The sequence below is a fragment of the Mytilus trossulus genome, chromosome 6, assembly GCF_036588685.1.
Source record: "Mytilus trossulus isolate FHL-02 chromosome 6, PNRI_Mtr1.1.1.hap1, whole genome shotgun sequence".
Lineage (NCBI taxonomy): Eukaryota > Metazoa > Mollusca > Bivalvia > Mytilida > Mytilidae > Mytilus > Mytilus trossulus.
Window position 1 is genome coordinate 26,120,388 of NC_086378.1, and position 18,816 is coordinate 26,139,203.

The window sequence follows — 18,816 nt, forward strand, 5'->3', positions numbered from 1 at the left end:
TCACGTCTGATCTGTGTTTGTTCTGCTTTGCACCGATATATATTGAGTAAGCCCTACATACATGTTGGTGACTAATTTTACTAAATCATAATTGGTCCGCATAGAACCACTATGCTTAGTTTACTTCTTTTAGGTAAGTCGGTTTCAATACCTGACTTACCTGAGGTTATTGGAAAGTCGTGAAACACCGGAAGTCGCACGAATTTCATAAAGCGAAAATTTGAAACCCATAAATGATTTTTTAAAGATTTCTTTTCGTAAAACAGTTCTTTCAATCCACACCAACAATTTAATCATTAGAAACATGTTGCATCTCTATATTGCCGAGACTAAGCAATGAGAATCTGAATAAGCCCATAAGAATATTGTAGGCAGGAGTACATGCACGTGCATGCTGTTTTCAGACAATTTTACACCAGATACCTGTTTTACTGTCCTCACAATGTTCAACGGTACGTTCATGACGAGATTTGTTACTGACCATCAATGACCAGATCAATGTGAATTGACAATGCAACGTCAATAAGGCCTAAATTAATATATTGTTTGTAAATTTCCCCCATCCCGACCCTGCCAACCCAGGTGTGGGTAGGTAGGTAGGTAGGTAGGCAAATAATTTTATTTTCCCAAAAAGCCTGAATATAATCGGATGATCCGGCAAGCCCGAAAATCAGAAAAAAAAATAATATTTGACTTAGTTCTGACAATAAAATTTTATGAGTACAATGTAGGACCATTTTTGCAGGGTTGGTCGGGATAACAAGCAATATTTTATTTAAGGCCTAAATTGATAACGCAACGTCATTTGCGAGACATTTTTCCGACCAAAAAAGTCAACAGTTAATAAAGTCGACAAATGCCATGGCAGGCAGATTCATGTCAAAAAATGTATTCCATATGCTGGAATGCCAAAGGATCGACTGCAGTGATAAAAACATTTTAAGCACTAAAATGTAAACCACTTAATTGATAAACTTTTTTTCCAAACAATTAAGAAATGGATTAAATTTATCTCTTTTATACATAAATGTTACAAAAATTGCCTATTTGACTGAAATGGGAATACCTGAACAGAATAATCCAGTACTGATCAGTACTGCGTTTTTAAAACCATCAGTCATAGTAAATATTTCGTTTTCCCCCGATGTTATTATAAACATGCGAAAAGTTGTCATAAGTTGCTGGCATGCATGAGTATTTCAAGTTATTCGGACTGACAAAAAGCATGATTTGATTTTGGAATGCCTTTTGATTCCTGGGGGGGGGGGGGGGGGGTCATTTCTTTTAGTCTGTATGATAAAAAAAACATATGGGTTCTTTAAGGAAATATGTAAAAAGTAAATGACAAAAAAAAAAACAGAAATCCGAGGAAAAATCTAAACGGAAGGCAAATGGCAAAATCAAAAGCTCAAACGAATGGATAACAATTGTTTTACAGACTTAAAGAGCTGACGCACTTTGATTTTATTATTTTTATGTCACCGTCACATGATTTCTATTTTTAGAATAATTGCAATGCATCGTAAAAGAAAACTTTGGGCTTTAACGATATGGAGATTTAATATATAGTGCACAAAGTGTCCGAAATTTTTTCGTTCATTACTTCTGTGTCTGCTCGCAGTGTTTGTGCTTTTTGCAGGAGAAGAAAACGCAACACTGGGTTTTGCCGGGAAGGGAGATAACTCATATGAGTATAAACAAAAATGGCAGATCATGTACACAAACTTTTTATCAGTTTATGTTTACTTGTGATATACAAACAATTTTGTGTTGACAGTTTAAGATATGGACTTAAAGCAAACACTCTTCACATTCCAGTGCAGAAATTGGAAAATCAGTTTGGTGAAAGGACCAGAATTATTGAAGCTGATCTTTCAAAAATTTTGACTAAAAAAGAGAGTTCAACATGGAACCATCGTTTATTTCGTCGGTCAACAACTAAGCATACAATTGCAGCAAATTTCAGTACAGTTGTAGGTTTTCTTTTATATTTTTTTTTTATTAGTAGACTCGAGGTATCTTAAGGTGATTTGCATGGTGTTAAACTAATTACGTAATTAACAATTTTACAAAATGTGCCTTGTATAATTTTGGACAATACTTCCATGGCACCAAATTTGCCTCTTGTAAATCAATTCAGATCACTTTTCCTTGAAACAGAACAAGGTTACTCCTAAGGCATAAGTTGATAACTTCAGGGGCCGTAATATGGTCTTGTTTAGTCAGAGATTACTCTGACGTCCAACGGCTGTTATGCCAGACAAGCTGGGGACATGGGACCACGGCCCCAGCTTGTCTGGCATAACAGCGGTTGGACGTCAGAGTAATCTCGGACTAGGTCTTGTTATCAGGTAAAGGCCAATTTTCGAATCATGTCTTTCATTTCTTTCCCTGAATTTTTTTTCAATTTTGCACACAATTATGATGTCATTTACCAGATAGAAGGCCTGCTTGTATACCTGCTTTTTTTCTTTCAAGTTTTAAGCACTTTCAAAATCCTTATTCCCCAGGATAGTCAAGAAGTAATTTATGTAAGTTCGTTTGTACATGTTTTTTTAAAATCCAATTACACTTAAAAGAGGGACGAAAGATACCAAAGGGACAGTCAAACTCATAAATCTAAAACAAACTGACAACGCCATGGCTAAAAATGAAAAAGACAAACAGAAAAACAATAGTACACATGACACAACATAGAAAACTAAACAATTAACAACACGAACCCCACCAAAAACTAGGGGTGATCTCAGGTGCTCCGGATTTTAAAGGAGGGTGACTATCTTACGGTACTTTGAATGACCGAATAACACTGTTTTTATCCGAATAACACTTGTAATGACCGAATAACACTTTAAATTTTAATATTAGCACATATTGGTCACTTTTAAACATTGATTATTAAATAATAGTATATTATCGATGTATTTTATAACTCATAAATGATTTATAGACACATAAGTTCATAAAAAACTTTAAAAATTTAGTGTGTACATTCAATATGGTGACCACGGAAATCGCTATGGCCGCCATGTTCGATGTACACACTAAATTTTAAATGATCTTTATCATGTTTATGAACTTATCTTCTTTCTGTAATTAATTTTTAAGTTGTAAAATACATCAATAATATATTAATATTTAATAATCAATGGTTAAAAGTCACCTATATGTGCTAATATTAAAATTTAAAGTGTTATTCGGTCATTAGTGTTAAACACTATCTTATTTGATTTTGATTTTTTCGTAATATTTTTGTGCATTATCAGATTAAAGTGTTTTTACCCTTTCCCTCATCATGTGTCTGAAGTGACGATGTAAGTCACATGATAGATTCAACTAACTACGTATCCTGCATGTCCTGGAACTGGTCTTTTACGCAACAGACCAAATAATAAATAATTTGGCACAAAATTATAGTACTTATTTGGGGATAACAGGAGTCCCAATGGAAACTCTTATGAACAATGTCTAACATGCCTAAAGGAAATTTTATTTCCATGATCTCATTACAACTGCACATTGCTACTAACATGATTAAACATGGAGCAAGTCATTTTACAAGTAGATAAGTAATGCAGAAAAATGTATTATAATTACAATCTGAATGATTACATTTCTAGATCTTTTTACCTTTATCTGCGGATTAATATAAACTACAGCTTGTGTAATGGCTTCTTTGTTAATTTTTTTTAATTCTAAAAAATCAAAAACTTTATAAGGATGGTTTATAATACAACAAGTTTCATTTGTAGTTATTACATAACGATTAACATACATTTGTACATGTATATATATGTAATGCCCCTATGTGGGGCAAAATAATTACAAGCAATTCATTAAGATGGTTTCAAAATGATGATACAATGTTTACATGTATGTACTGTATAATTCAAGATTCTTGCATATGATTATGAAGATGTAGACAGTGGTACAATGTGTGAGTACCAATGAGACAACTCGCCATCTAAGTAATGTAGAAATGTGTAGAAAGCAACAATTACAGGTCAAACTAGGAATTCAACACAGTCAGAGTATTGGATCACACCATACTGCAAGCTAGAGAGGGCTCCTTAATGACTAGTGTAAAACAATTAAAATAACAACAACAATGGTCTTATTTATAATATGAAAAAGAAAACAAGAAACACTTATGAACCAGCGCAACAAAATGCTACCACAGATTAGGCTCCTGACTAAGGACAGGGGCATTCAAATGAATATATAATGTATGTATAAAAAATTTTAAGCCCTTTAGGGCTTACAAATGGCTTAGTGGTTAGTTTACTTAGTATGACAATTGGTATTCTTTTGCTGCAATAATTTGCTGAACATGATTATCATACACATGTACACTGCATTGACTTCCTGAACTTGGGTAAACTTCTTAGTTTGTGAAAAAGGAATAACATATAAGTAAACAAGCAAATAACAAAATTCAAATTCAAGGTAATCAAAGAGTTTCTTTAATTATAAATCTAGAATTTAAACAGTTGGTTAAGGTTTACCAGATATCTTTTTCATAATTTGAAATAAAAGTGTATTTGTATACAAGTCTGATACAATATACATGTATATACATGTAGATGTACACAATGGATCCAAATAATTATTTCCTTATTGTGGAGGATGAAACCATTATATATTTTGTTTATTTAATTGCCAAAAAGGCCTCCTTATTATTTAAAATTTTCAATATTTATGATATCTACACCCAAGTCTGAAGTATATTTATCATTTTATACAATGTAATAAACAAGGAAGTTAAAAAAAGAATTTCCAAGTAAAGATGTCATACAATATCATTGTATTAATTGCACTGTATAAATAAAAAAGCGCAATACATGTAATATCATGAATAAAGTTTATTATAGGTTTTAATTTGTTAACACATTTTTCTAGAGGTTACTTATGTGTAAATCAAGTCGATTAAATCACAAACTAAATAAAAGTTTGAACTTTTATATAATGTTTGTGAGTAAGAGACCCACTTTATTTATTTTTTTAAACATTTGTATATACATGTACACAGGTTTTCCATTGTATTGTAATTCTAATGAAATACAACTATCATGACCATGCTTCATATTGACTACATTTTACATTGAGAGCCTGTTGTCAGAGGTGGATTTAGGGAGGCCCCTCCCCCTTTTGGGAAAAAAATTGGTTGCTTATATAGGGAATCACTGAAGCGTGACTGGAGAGGGCCGGGCCCCCTCTAAGGCAGTTAGTGGACCCCCACTTATGAAAATATTTGGATCCGCCACTGGAAAAAAAATGACTGGTTGTTTAATTCTGCATTGAATTTCTTAGGAATCTTTGATAAAGAGTGATACAACATTTTCTTTCTAAGATGTTATTATAAACATGATAAATAAATATTTCAATAAACTTTGGTCACCATTATCTACATTTGTACCTGCAAGCTTGATAACTATTTAGTTACTACATATGTACATAGTCTTGCATGTTTACAAGTGTATTTTTTAGAAGGTATAAATCAGGAATACCAATTTGATGCTCTATGAGAAAAAATCACACTGTTTTGTCACCATGATTTATATTTCATGCTTAGAGGCGGATTTATGGGGGGCTCGGACCCTCCCTTATGAGAACAAAATTTGGTTGATTATATAGGGAATCACTGAAGTGTGACGGAAGTGGGCCCCCTCTTAGGCCAGCCAGTGGGCCCCCACTTATCAAAATTTCTAGATCCGCCACTGATGCTTGCATTGAGTGAAAGTATAACAAACAGTGTACATGTATATACTTTTTTTTTTTTAAAGAAAAGGATCAACAAGACCTGGATTTTTTCATATACATCCCATTGGTTAAACATTTCATATCTTTATACATGTCTTGATTTTCTTATATAATTATGTAGAAGTACATTTAATTTTCATAATTTCAATAGTAAAAAATAACCATGTCAAATGGTGGAAAGTCATCCCATTGGCAATCATACCACATCTTCTTATTTTTCAATCAACTACAATCCTGGCAATCTATCTGAAGCATTGAGCAAGAAGATCTATTTTGTTTAATGACATAATATCATATTGATGGAAAGGATAGTTGAATGTATCTATAATATATTCACCTAAAACATGCTAAAAGCCTAAAGAGGTCATTTTCATATTATTTTGCCTCTAACTAAATTATATTGAACATTAACTTGTTTTGTTACAACACATATAACATTTACTTTTTCACATATTAACATGACTAACAAATCGATGGTTAGAACTTAGCGTATTTAATTTATCATGTTTTCACCATAAATATAAAATGAGTTCGTGTTAACTTTATAAAAGGTCTTGCGCAACACAATGTATTAGTTTCAGAATTTAAATTGAAATATTTCAACCAGGATGTTTACAAGTGATATCTCTGTGTAATCAACCTTTTTATTTGTACAAAAAATATCTAGTTATTTAACATGTTTAAAATTCATGTACTTTATATAAAAGTCCTTCATAAGTTGTTGAAGCTTATCAAAACATTCTGATAATGTTTAAAACATTATATTTTATGAACTTTGGGGACGTTAAAAGCTATTAAATTTCATGTATACTTTTAACCACTTATACAGCTCTAGCTCTGTGTGTTAGTAGGGGGAGAGGGTAAGTCATGAAAAAAGGTTGTCACTTCGGACTTGCATTTGATTGCAGAGTTTAAGAGCTTCAGTCCTTGCTTGGAGGTTAAGGGGGGGGGGGGGGTATCTTTATATGCACCATAGACCTTTATCTTGTTTATATAAAGCATTTTCCAGGGGAATGCCATTTTGGTGTATTGTTGTGTTAAAAAATTATGAAACAATGCACGACCTACATACTGACTGCATTTTAAATCAAAATAACAAGAGTCTCAGGGCTTCCAAAATTTTTCTGAGCCAATCGGACATTTTATATCTGATCCGAATTTTAATCCCCAAGACTAAGTCACAAAAGGCAATTATGGTAATCAGATGGCCATCCCAATGATTGAAATTAGATTAAAAACGATATTAAACTTTACTTTGATATGAATTTGATGTTCTGACATAAACTGTTACAAGACATCACGGAATGACAGAACAAAAACTTTTGTCAACAATCGCCGATTTCTACCACAATTCCAAAGTTTAACACAATAGAAATAAAAGAAATATTAAGTTTATAAAGGTGAAACATTTATCAATTAAAAGATATTTTAATTACGTTTTTAACAGTGTTAGGGTTGTCTGATAAATTATTTATGGATTTCAAGAAAAAATAGTGGAATACACATGCAAAATTTCAGTATTCCATCAATAACGTTGCAGTGATGGGGTTGCTAGTTAAATCTGACTCAAAATTTGTAAATAGTAATGGTAATTGTGCAATTGATTTGAAATAAACAGAAACCAGTAAATATAAAATTCTTTCTATTTTATACTACTTATTTCGTCTAACAGATGAATCTTATCAATTTATAGTACTATGTGTACTTTTGTTTTGTGAACTTGAACCCTACAATACGTGTGATCAGTCAATAGATTATTTAAATGTAGTATATTTATACGAATTTTTACACCACCTGTTATATTTACGTGTTATATCCTTGAAATATGAATAAAGTATTTGATAGATTTTTTAAACAACAGTCTAATAGAGAATGATGTTTTTTAAAATCATACAGGACATACTTTGAAAGAGTCTAGATCTTCTTCTTGCAAATCATTCTAAACTTGCTTGAAATATTTGCCACTGGATGTTAAGAAACCAACAATCAATCAGTTTGCAAATTGATGCTTTCCGAAAGCTGTTGATTTCTGTAAAATACCAGAAATAAACATTATATTATAGGGAAATATATGCACTGATTATTTTGTCTAAAGGCAGAAAGTCATGGTCAAAGCAGCAATAAACAGACTAAAAATAACTTAACAATGTCACTGCAGTGAAGAAATTATGGATTTAGTGGTCACCCTGTGGAAGGTCATGATGAAAATGGCTATAAACAATGATGACTGTATTAAGCAAACATTTTAATATTTATTTGGGGGGGGGGGGGGTAAAGATAACAAAAAGGGCTTTCTTACCCCTTTGGTCACTGGCTTGTTGGCTTTGATCAGACCATCTCCTCTTCCTGTGCCTTTTTGTACACACAACATAATGCAATTAGGTGAACATTCTTTAGATCCTATCCCTTCACAACAAGCACAAGTCTGGCAATTTAGCATCAACTATTCCTGTCCTCTCAGATATACAATTTAAAAAAGATGTGTGTGTATGTTAGAATGCTCACAAGGACTTTGATTTGAATTTATACCAGAATCTAAGCATGCTTAGTGTTACAAAGTAAATTTGTAAAATTTTGTTCATTTTGATGTCTTATAGTTGCAGTTTAACCTATCCTCACGATTGTTCTTTCCACATTGCAGTGGTACATGTAGCCATGATGAAGGCAAGATATTTCCATTGCTTATTGAAACAGCCATGTGTGAAGGGTGGGCTGCTGTCAAACTTTGCTTGCCATTACCGATAGCAACTTACAAATTATTTTATTTTTGAAAGATACATTGTGGTTTATTTTATACTTTTAAAATTATTTTTTTTCAGACACAACTAAATGACAGCCACACACAGATGATAGTGCATTGGGCAGGCCTTGGAAGTGATGTCATAATTGCCCTGTCACGTGATCCTCGAAGCAATTCAAAAAGTAGTAGTAACTTATTTGTATCAAATGATTACGGGAAAAGCTTTGTAAACGTGACGGGAAATTTAGTAATACCAACTGGAGAGAAAGTTATCATAGATCATTATTTCAACAGTAAAACCCTAAATTCACACGTAAGTTTTATACAAGAAGACTATTCGCTCTAGTATTATATATATATATGTTTGCTTTAATTTTGTTAACGATTACAAGAGACATTTATACAAGCATTGGCAGCTTGGAGATATTTTCAATAACAGGCTGTTCTCCAGATTTCAAAAAAAATATATTAGAGTACAAACAGGACAAATAAAATCTTAATATATTGTAGCTCAAAAATGAAATAAATGTCCTTTAAATCTTGAAAACACATGATACACCATCAAGAAATCATTTTATTGCACATGAACTGTACTATCACAAAAATACAAAACAAAAGTATTATGTTTGCATGGTATGAAGGTAATTTGAAAATAACAAGAGAGTCTTGGGCTCTCGGTCATAAAACTTTACTCAGTACTCCAAGTACAAAATAAGTGCTTGAAACACAAAATCCAGTATTTTGATTGGTTGATTCTTGAGTGTGAGTACAAAACCATGCTCAAAATTTTTATGACGGCAAGGCCTAGGCTATTTCAATTTTGATATACTGTCTTCATCATCATGAACATTAAATGAATTTGTTTGTCTTTCTTTGGTATAATGGTATCCCTGTTTTTATACCCCCGCTTTAAATTATACCCCCGCTTTAAAAAAGGGGGGGTATACTGTTTTACCTCTGTCCGTCCGTCCGTCAGGGCGTCCGTCAGTCCGTCAGTCAGTCCGTTCCATGAAACTTTCGTCGCATTTTTCTCAGGAACTACAATACAAGGATTTCTGAAATTTGGTTTCAGGGTTTATCTAAATCAGCTATACTGTGTGATGCGTTTTCAGATTGATCACTTGGCAACTTCCTGTATACCGAACACTTGTATGATTTTACACATGATAGCCATGTTGAAAATTTTCGTCACATTTTTCTGAGGAACTGCAATACCAGGATTTCTGAAATTTGGTTTCAGGATTTATATAAGTCAGCTATACCATGTGATGCATTTTCAGATTCATCACTCGATAACTTCCTGTTTACCGAACACTTGCATATTTTGACACTATTTATATTATCCACTTGTGGCGGGGGTATCATCAGTGAGCAGTAGCTCGCAGTTTCACTTGTTTATACATTGTTTAAGTATCTTTTTATTTGAGCAAAAAGCTAAAAAAAATATTGTCATCTACATGTACCTGTGTGTTTTTGATTTATATGGAAATCAGGGATATTATTTTACTCCATATTTTGGCTGTAAATTAAAATTGACACAATGAAACAAAATAAATACTGGACATAAGGGTTCATATTTTGTGTTACAGGAATTAAGGGTTTATATTTTGCATGTGTATGAAAATGAAAAAGTGACATTTAAAATTCCTGAAAATATAATCAGAAAAAGAACAGACATAGAGGCAGTTAGTAGCATTTACTGATGTGGAAAAGTACAAAGAATATTTTGGAGACTTTATTGTCCTATTCTTGGTTCATATTTGTCGTTGAAAATAATTTCATTTTCAATAATGAGTACTGATAAGAAACAAATGAAACAAGATGAAATTTATCTGGTTCAGAAAAAGTGATGTGAATTGATATGACCATACATTAATTATTTTTTGTCAATTTAAGTTGGTGACATTATAATGTTAACAGATGTTCAATATATTAAGGTATCAGCTAATAGACCATATTGATTGTCAATCTCACTCAAAATGTTTTGTCGTGATAGTTTCATGTTTACATGGATAATAAAAACAGGATGTTATTTTCTGTATCATTAATAAATTAATGGATTGGAAAATCAATATGTATAAAATCCATGCTGCATGTCTAGGTTTAATTTATAAGTCAAAGTATATTTATAGGATCAGTTATGAGGGGGGATAGGACCTTTATCAGGACTCCGGGATCGGCTGTTTTTAAGCTTGGGATTTCGGGATTGAACCTTTCGGGATCTGGGAATCCTTTTTTTCGGATTTCGGGACGTCAGGATTTACTTTATTTAAATTCTGGACCTCAGGATTTCGTTTTTTTAAGTCGGGGATTTCGGGATCAGGACCCCTCCTATCCCCCCTCAGTTATCTTTACCATGTAGGCATTGCAAAATATTGTATTTTTCTTCTCAGTTCCTTGTGTTTCTGTATTAAACTCGTGTCCAATGTCATTGGTAATAGACGTATTTACACTTGTATGCAAATTTGTCCGACATTACGTAAAATCACACAGGTTCCCGTAAACTTTGACATCATAATTTAAAATATTTGACGTCACAATTTAAAAGTAATTGTTGCTTGAGTTCAAAAGGTGATTCGGAGTAGATCTAAGGTCATTCGGAGGCAAGATTCAGCTAAAAACCAAAAGTGTGAATACGTTTATACAATGGCCAATATTACTTTTTACTAGAGATCTTTCAGTACAAGTTAATTTAATTGTGAGCTTTCTATGACATAGTACTACTAAGTATTCTAATGCAGGTTTATGTAACAATTCTTTCATATCTTTTGATTGGCTAAAATTTACCATCTAGTCCACATCTGATATATCTTGGGATGCCAAATTGAATTGCTGGAATTCACAAATATTTCATTGATACCATATAATTTGATTTTGGATGTAACACGTCTTCTGGTTGGCTGACAGTGTTTTGTTTATCAGCTCATAAGCATACTTTTGTCATGTGACCGTGACATCATCAGTTTTTTTTCATGATCTACTTGGGCTTTAAATGGAATTTAGAGTTAAATTATTAGAAACGGCTATAATATATTTAGATAACCCTGTACACAAGTTATTAAGTGTGCACCACTTTTTTTTATGTTATTCCTTCATAGACAGAATTTTTTTTACAGTCATTGCTTAAAAAAATGTAATTGATAATGTAAAAATACATGTACAATGTACCTTTCTCAAAAACACTGTAACTAATTTACCTCCAGTTTGGAAATATTCATTTGGTTAGTAACATTTTTATTATATCTTAAGGTGAATATATGCAAGCTTTCATTGTAATTCTGAAATACATGGATAGTAAAAAGTCAAATCGCAAAAAAAAACTGAACTATCAGGAAAATTTAAAAAGCTCAAACACATCAAATGAATGGACAACTATCATATATACATGATATTATATATTCCAGACTTGTTGCAGAAATTTTCTTATATAGAAAATTATAGATTAAATCTGGTTTTATAGCTACATGTAGCTAAACCTCTCACTGGTATGACAGTCATATAATATTCCATTATATTGACAATGATGTATGTTTTTCTTTTCAGTACATATTTACAGATATAATCAACAATTATACATTCACAACAAAAGATTATGGGAAAACCTTCAGAACATTGTCTGTTCCCTTCAGACCTAAGACAATACAGATACACCCCTCTAATCCTAATGTTGTCCTGGGAATGGATGAAGAAGAACCTAGAAAAAGGGTAGGTAATTCTGTATTGATCGTCAGATACAACAGATTCAAATATTTTTGTTGGTACCAATTTTTGCAAAATTTGTTTTTTTTCATGCTTGTTTTTTGCTTGATTTTCAAAGAATATTATACCAACATGATCAATAGATAAAGAAGCATACAATACCTCACAACTGAGGTTACCTGTCATACTTCCGGTAATAGGAAATTGGTATTTCTTTGAGATTTTTTTACTGAAGATATGATCTAGGGATATGAGGGATATTCCATGTATTTAAACTCATAAGTCCATGACAAACTGACCATGCTGACAGCACCATGTAAAAAAAAACAATCAAAGAAACTAAAGAAAACTAAATTCCTAGCAACATTGACCCAAATGAAAACCTGAAATGTTTATTTGTTTAAAAATTTCAAAATCTATAAGACCTTTTAAAAAGCTTTCAGATGTATAATATGGTCATGTGAATTAGTATTATATATTATTGTAAAGAAACATTGGTAACTCTCAAACAGACAGCAACCCAACAACAAAAATTAATCTTTATAAGTTGATTTTTATAGGGAACACACAAAGTAATTCATGATATTGGAATAATGTTAGGAGAAAATTTTGGTTTTATTTATCGAACTAAAACCATATGCACCACCAAGCCACCAGCAGCAGCTCTGAAGGTCACCACAGAATATGTTTCAATATTTTAAACAGCTATTAAATTTTGAAGCATTTGCAACCGAATTTGATAGCTAGAGACAAAATTGATGTAAAAGTTAGTAACTATTTGCCAGTGTTTATAATTTTCAATGTTTTTTTCAGCTGTATGTGTCATCAAATTTTGGCTATAACTGGAGGATGATGCAGGAAGGAGTCAAAGCTTTCCATTGGTAATTTTCTCAAAATGATATGCTTTAAAGTTTTCATTCACTATTGTAAAGGAGTATGTTCGATAAGGTCCTAAAATGGCCCCGTTTTTTGGCGTAAATTTCAAATTCGGATTTATCGCCCAATATCACGCTAAATTATAGCCAATACATTGACTAGCTAGGATATAAATCATTTTGTTGAAAATTTTACGTTTCTGCGTTTCATTATGACGTCACAAGATGTACTTATATTGTTTTTTCACGAAAATATTAATGAAAATAGGTGAATTTCCATAAATCATTGGACAGGAAACATAGCGCGCATACGTCGACAAAGATCTTTTAAAATAATATTTGTGAAGACATTTCACATTTCTTATTTGAATCTTAAGCTTGTCGACGCCTGCGCTCTATGTTTCCTGGTCCTTTATTTGGTTGAAATCTAGCTGATTTTGTCACATTTCACCAAATTCCCTTATCTTGACCTTTTTTGGATGTAAAAATGAACGTGTTAGAATTAAACTTTGACAAAAACAGTTCTGTTTAACTTTCTAACATGTCTTTAAGGCAACTTTAAACATTTATTATCTTGTAACTATGAACTTTATAATTGGGGCCAAATATGGCCCTTACCGACCTTACTCCTTTGGCATAAAAGACAGACATATTTAAGATGTCATGGGTCATATTGTTATTCCTGAAAAAAACATGTGATTATATATCTGTATTGAGCATGCCAAGATTGGGTTTTAAAATGTTCTTATCCTGAAATGGAGAATTTTAGACAATATAGGAAAAGACCATTTTAGAATTTGATTTCAATGCAAATGAGCTTTACATGTACAAATATATTTCATAATGGCTGCCGTTTATTGAACAAATTATCTCCCCTTGGTTTAGTTTTTAACTGTTGTAGATCTGAATAATGAATGATCCTTCACAGCTAATGTAATATTATACCCTCCTGCAATAAGATGGTATGATTGGTAATGTCAAAGTACTCATATTTGTGTCAACATGGACTGATGACTAAAATATATATAGATATATTTTTTCAATCATGGAAACTGTGAAGGCAATAACATTCTGCCTTAAAAAAGAAAACTCAAGTATTATTTCACGAAAGTACATAATTCATGAAAATGACATCAAAGTGTTTTTTTAGTGAAGGCTGAAAATTGAACCTGAACATTAAGTTGATTGAACGTATGTTATGAAATAACGAAACACTATTTATTAAAATGAAAAATATACAATGTACATTTCCAAAGACACATTTACAACCTTCATATTCCTATCAAATTTCTTCTAATGTTTTACTTTTTGGCTTCGATAGACTAATAGTAGATCAAAATACACTTTTATTCAAAGCTGTGCAAAACATCATCATTTGAATTATTCTATTTGTTCACTCCTCTCCTATATAAAGAAAGATTATATATCATTCTTTAATAACACTCTCCTTTTATAAAATACTATTCAACACATTCCTTTGCTATTTTGAGGTAAAGATTGCATGAAAAGCAATCAAAACCTTATATGACTGACTTGATATCTTAATGTTTTAAGGCTTGTCACTACCTGTTTTGATACACAAAATATATATAGTGCATTGATCATAAAAAAATTTACATCCTCTCCATGAACATTTCCAGAAATTTATCCATGTAATATGAATATTCAAGGCACAAAATGATGTTTCACTTGTCAAGTAAATAACATAAATTTTGCAAGGTGCAGGAATCTAATATCTGCTCTAAAAATAGAATGATGTTATGCTAAAATCATCTTAAAAAGATGGAGTTACAAATGTATCTTCCTTTTTCTAGAATTGCAGTTAAATCAACTACAACTAATGCAATATATTTAATTCTACCTTAAACTGATAAATTGCAGCAATCTTTACCATTAAGTGCTTACAAGTACTTTGATTTCTCTATGTTATTGTTATAATTTTTGTTACATACATATTCCTTTGCTATTCAGCTCGTAATCATAGCTTGTAATTTTATTTTTGAATTGAGGGAAAAGGAGAATAAGGTTGTATAAACCATTAGCAGATTATTTTAATGGTAATATTCAAATTATTTTAAAGATTTTGAAATTACATGGCGTTATGTGTATTTTAGGGGTAATAAAGAGTATGACAAACCAAATGATATCTATGTTGAGAGAGTACAGATGGATGGAGGAAGCTCAATAGTTAAAAGTTCTGACTTCTTCGTCCAAGATGCTAAGCCTTTGATGATGGATGTTGAAGATTTCCAGATAATAGGACAATATATGTTTGCTGTAAAAAAAGTTGTAAGTATATATAGTTGATGGCTCAAAATTTAGTGTAATATGAAGATAAACTGCAGTTATGTGTGTTAATATAGTAACTTTAAGCCATTATCAGTGTCAACATTGTCAATTTTTGTGAATCAGTTATTAAGTTAATCTTAGAAAGAGAATTGAAATGGGAAATGTGACAAAAAGACGACAATCTGACCAAAGAGCAGAAAACAGCCCAAGGCCACTGATTGGTCTACACTGTAGTGAGAAAATCTTAACCCAGAGGCAGGCTTCATCTGGCCCCGAAACAATAATGTTTACTAGTTCAGTAAAATGAAGGACCTTTAAACTCTGAAACATACAAATGAACTACAATTCCTGTTTAATAGTAGTTATCATTATTAACATTAACATATTTTAGCAGTTATCAGTGTTAAATCTGTCTGTTTTCCAGAGATTATTAGGAGGTACTGGTAATACTCTCCTGGTACTGGAAATAGTATTATTAACATTAACATATTTTAGCAGTTATAAGTGTTAAATCTGTCTGTTTTCCAGAGATTATTAGGAGGTAGTGGGAATACTCTACAGTTATGGGTATCCTACAAAAGAGGGAAGTTTGTGAATGCACAGTTTGGAAACAGATATTCAAGGCTGGTCAGTATATATTGTTGTTATTCTTAAGGCCATGGAAAAATAATTCCTGGTTTCCCCTAACCCGACCGGGTCACTGTTTTATCGCCGGGTCATTCAATTAAAAAAAGTCGCGCTGTAGAAACAATTCATATAGATATAAAATTTACAAACAAAAAAAAAGTCTGCCGGCATGGTCTTTAAAATTTTCCCATGTTAGGGGAAACCAACATTTAATTTGCCATTGCCTAATGTGATTTGTGTATTTTGTACTGTTATTTATTTTGAGATATAATTGTGTTATTCTAATTCATAATTTTTTTTTCTTTTGTGAATTTAGAACCTTCTGTAAGCATGTTCCTATCTGGAATAATTTTCTATATGAACATTTAAATGATATCTGGATAAGAATTAATAAACTATTGAAATAGCCAATCATGATTAGTTAAAAGCCAAATTGAAATATTAAAGTCAACCAGAATGAAAGTATAACTGAAACAATTCCTTCATGTCATACTTTATGCTCATTTTAACATGGGTATGAATCAAAATTGTCGATATTTTCTACTGAGCATTAGCAAGGTGTAAACTGTGGTAAAATACAATGCCTACCCATGTTAAAATGAGCATAGAGCATAACATGAAGGAATTATTTCTAATGGGACACATACTGTATTTTTATAGGTCAAGGCGTATGAAAAAAACATAGGAATATTTGGCTGTTCCTGTTTCCTCCTCATGAATTATGTACATTTCATTTTCATATTTGATAAGTTTAAAAACTAATAGCTGGGAAAATATATGATGTTTTGAAAACAATATTTTATAAATTTCTATGTAAATAGCTAAAATATATATAATTTACTTTGAAAAAAAAGGAAACAATGAGAATATAAAAAGCAAGTTTTTGTGCATGTGTCAAACATATTTTGTGCTGAAAAGAAGACAGCTTTATTTACAAAGCAAAATAAGAACATCATATTAGAATTGTTGATTGAATGAAGGAGTTGTGTGAGATAGAAATAGACCTATGTGCATGAATACATATACATGAATGACACTTTTGAATGATTTTTGAACTTTTTGAATTTTGGTCTCTTGGGGCTCTTATATCAACTCAATTTCCAAACATTTACAGACTTTTAATAGAGAGTTGTTTAACACAAAATGTGTTAACAGATGTATTGATTTTCATTTTTTTTATATGATGTTGATTTCAATCTATCGCAGCTCAAATGATGATTTAACAAAAATTTAACCAGAGAAAGATTTTTAACAATACTGTAAACCAACTAATTTTTGTGAGCTATTTATTTTAAAGACTTCCGCAAGTAGAAAAATATCTCAAATATAAATCATTGTGAACTTTTGGTTTCTCCTAACTTAACTACATTTGACAATAGCGAAATCAAATGGCAAAATGGGCTAGAAAGGACTAAAGGCTAAATAAAATATCCTTGAAAATAAGTTGGTTTACAGTACTGACCATGTGTAATATTTGTAGGATTATTTTGTTGCTGATGCCACTGAGGACCAAGTGTTTTTGTGTGTGCAACACAACCAGACCAGTACCAACCTGTATATCTCTGATGTAACAGGCTCTCAATATTCATTATCCTTGGAAAATATCATTTACTATAACCCTAAAGGAGCAAACAAGGGTTCTTGGCTCAGGTTTGTAGGATAAAAGTTGACGTTTAAATTTTAACAACCCGATTTTGTACTTCAACCTGATTTTATGTATTGTTTTTATCCTGATGACGGTGTCCTAGGCACCGAAACATGTCGATCAATAAATTTCTGCAGCAGTCCCTAAAGTGTTGTTGTTATAAGACTCTCTACATTTTATGTTTTTTATCATAACGACCCTGCATACCATCGGGTATCCACTTTAAGGACTCTACCTTACTACAGACTCACCAGGCATTGGTTCACTTTCGTTTGTAATTGATATAAGATAAAGGTATAATATAAAAAAGAAGATGTGGTATGATTGCCAATGTGACAACTGTCCACAAGAGACTAAATTGACACAGACATTAACAACTATAGGTCACTGTATGGCCTTCAACAATGAGCAAAGCCCATATCGCATAGTCAGCTATAAAAGGCCCCGAAATGACAATGTAAAACAATTCAAACGAAAAAACTAACGGCCTTATTTATGTAACATCTTTCTGAGCTAGGACTGTAACAAAACTTATTAATATATATATATAATGTTCCCAATTAATTGCCTGTGTCAAAATCTATATATCTTCCACAAGTATTAAAATGGCTGAAAAAACATAAAAAAATCATAGTGCTTATATTCTAACCTAACTTGAAATTTACATGGAAATTATATAGAACTTGAACTTTTGTAGATATTTTGCTAAAGACCCATTTGTTGATTTGACTAAGGTTTCCGCCTTGAGAGGAGTTTATATTGCTAACATTCAGACTAATACCTCTGTACTTACTATCGAGGGTCAAAAGTCATTGATAACCTTTGATAAAGGTGGAACTTGGGTACCACTGACAGCACCATTAGAAGATTCTCAAGGTCATCCTTCTAATTGTTCAAAGGTAAATATACAACACATTATTATAAATTGATAACATAAAGGTCTATCTTTCAAAAATAAACATTTTCACTCTTGTTTATTTGAAATTTATTCAAGTGAAAACAACTGTTTTTCTTTTTTTTTCCTGAGAAGAAAATGTTATTCTGGCAACCTTTTGTTTGGAAGAATGTAAGGTTTTCTATAGAGATATAATGAGATAATATCAGATTTTAAAAATTATTCAGTAATTTAGAATTTTAAGTAGAAGTAACACAATATGAAAAGGATTTTTTTTGCTTAGAAA

The 18,816-nt window shown here is 31.6% G+C and overlaps 1 protein-coding gene across 2 annotated transcripts in view; it reads left to right on the forward strand.

Annotated features, from left to right (window-relative positions):
• Window positions 1-1,629: 1,629 nt before the first annotated feature.
• Window positions 1,630-18,816, forward strand: part of LOC134720998 (sortilin-related receptor-like) — a 70,954-nt gene continuing 53,767 nt past the window's right edge. For both annotated transcript variants that reach the window (XM_063583633.1, XM_063583634.1), the window contains exons 1-8: window positions 1,630-1,973; window positions 8,580-8,813; window positions 12,044-12,205; window positions 13,013-13,080; window positions 15,189-15,363; window positions 15,892-15,990; window positions 17,471-17,640; window positions 18,333-18,534. In XM_063583633.1, the coding sequence (XP_063439703.1) occupies window positions 1,704-1,973; window positions 8,580-8,813; window positions 12,044-12,205; window positions 13,013-13,080; window positions 15,189-15,363; window positions 15,892-15,990; window positions 17,471-17,640; window positions 18,333-18,534 (1,380 nt within the window). In that variant the 5' untranslated portion in view covers window positions 1,630-1,703. The remainder of the gene's footprint in view (window positions 1,974-8,579; window positions 8,814-12,043; window positions 12,206-13,012; window positions 13,081-15,188; window positions 15,364-15,891; window positions 15,991-17,470; window positions 17,641-18,332; window positions 18,535-18,816) is intronic.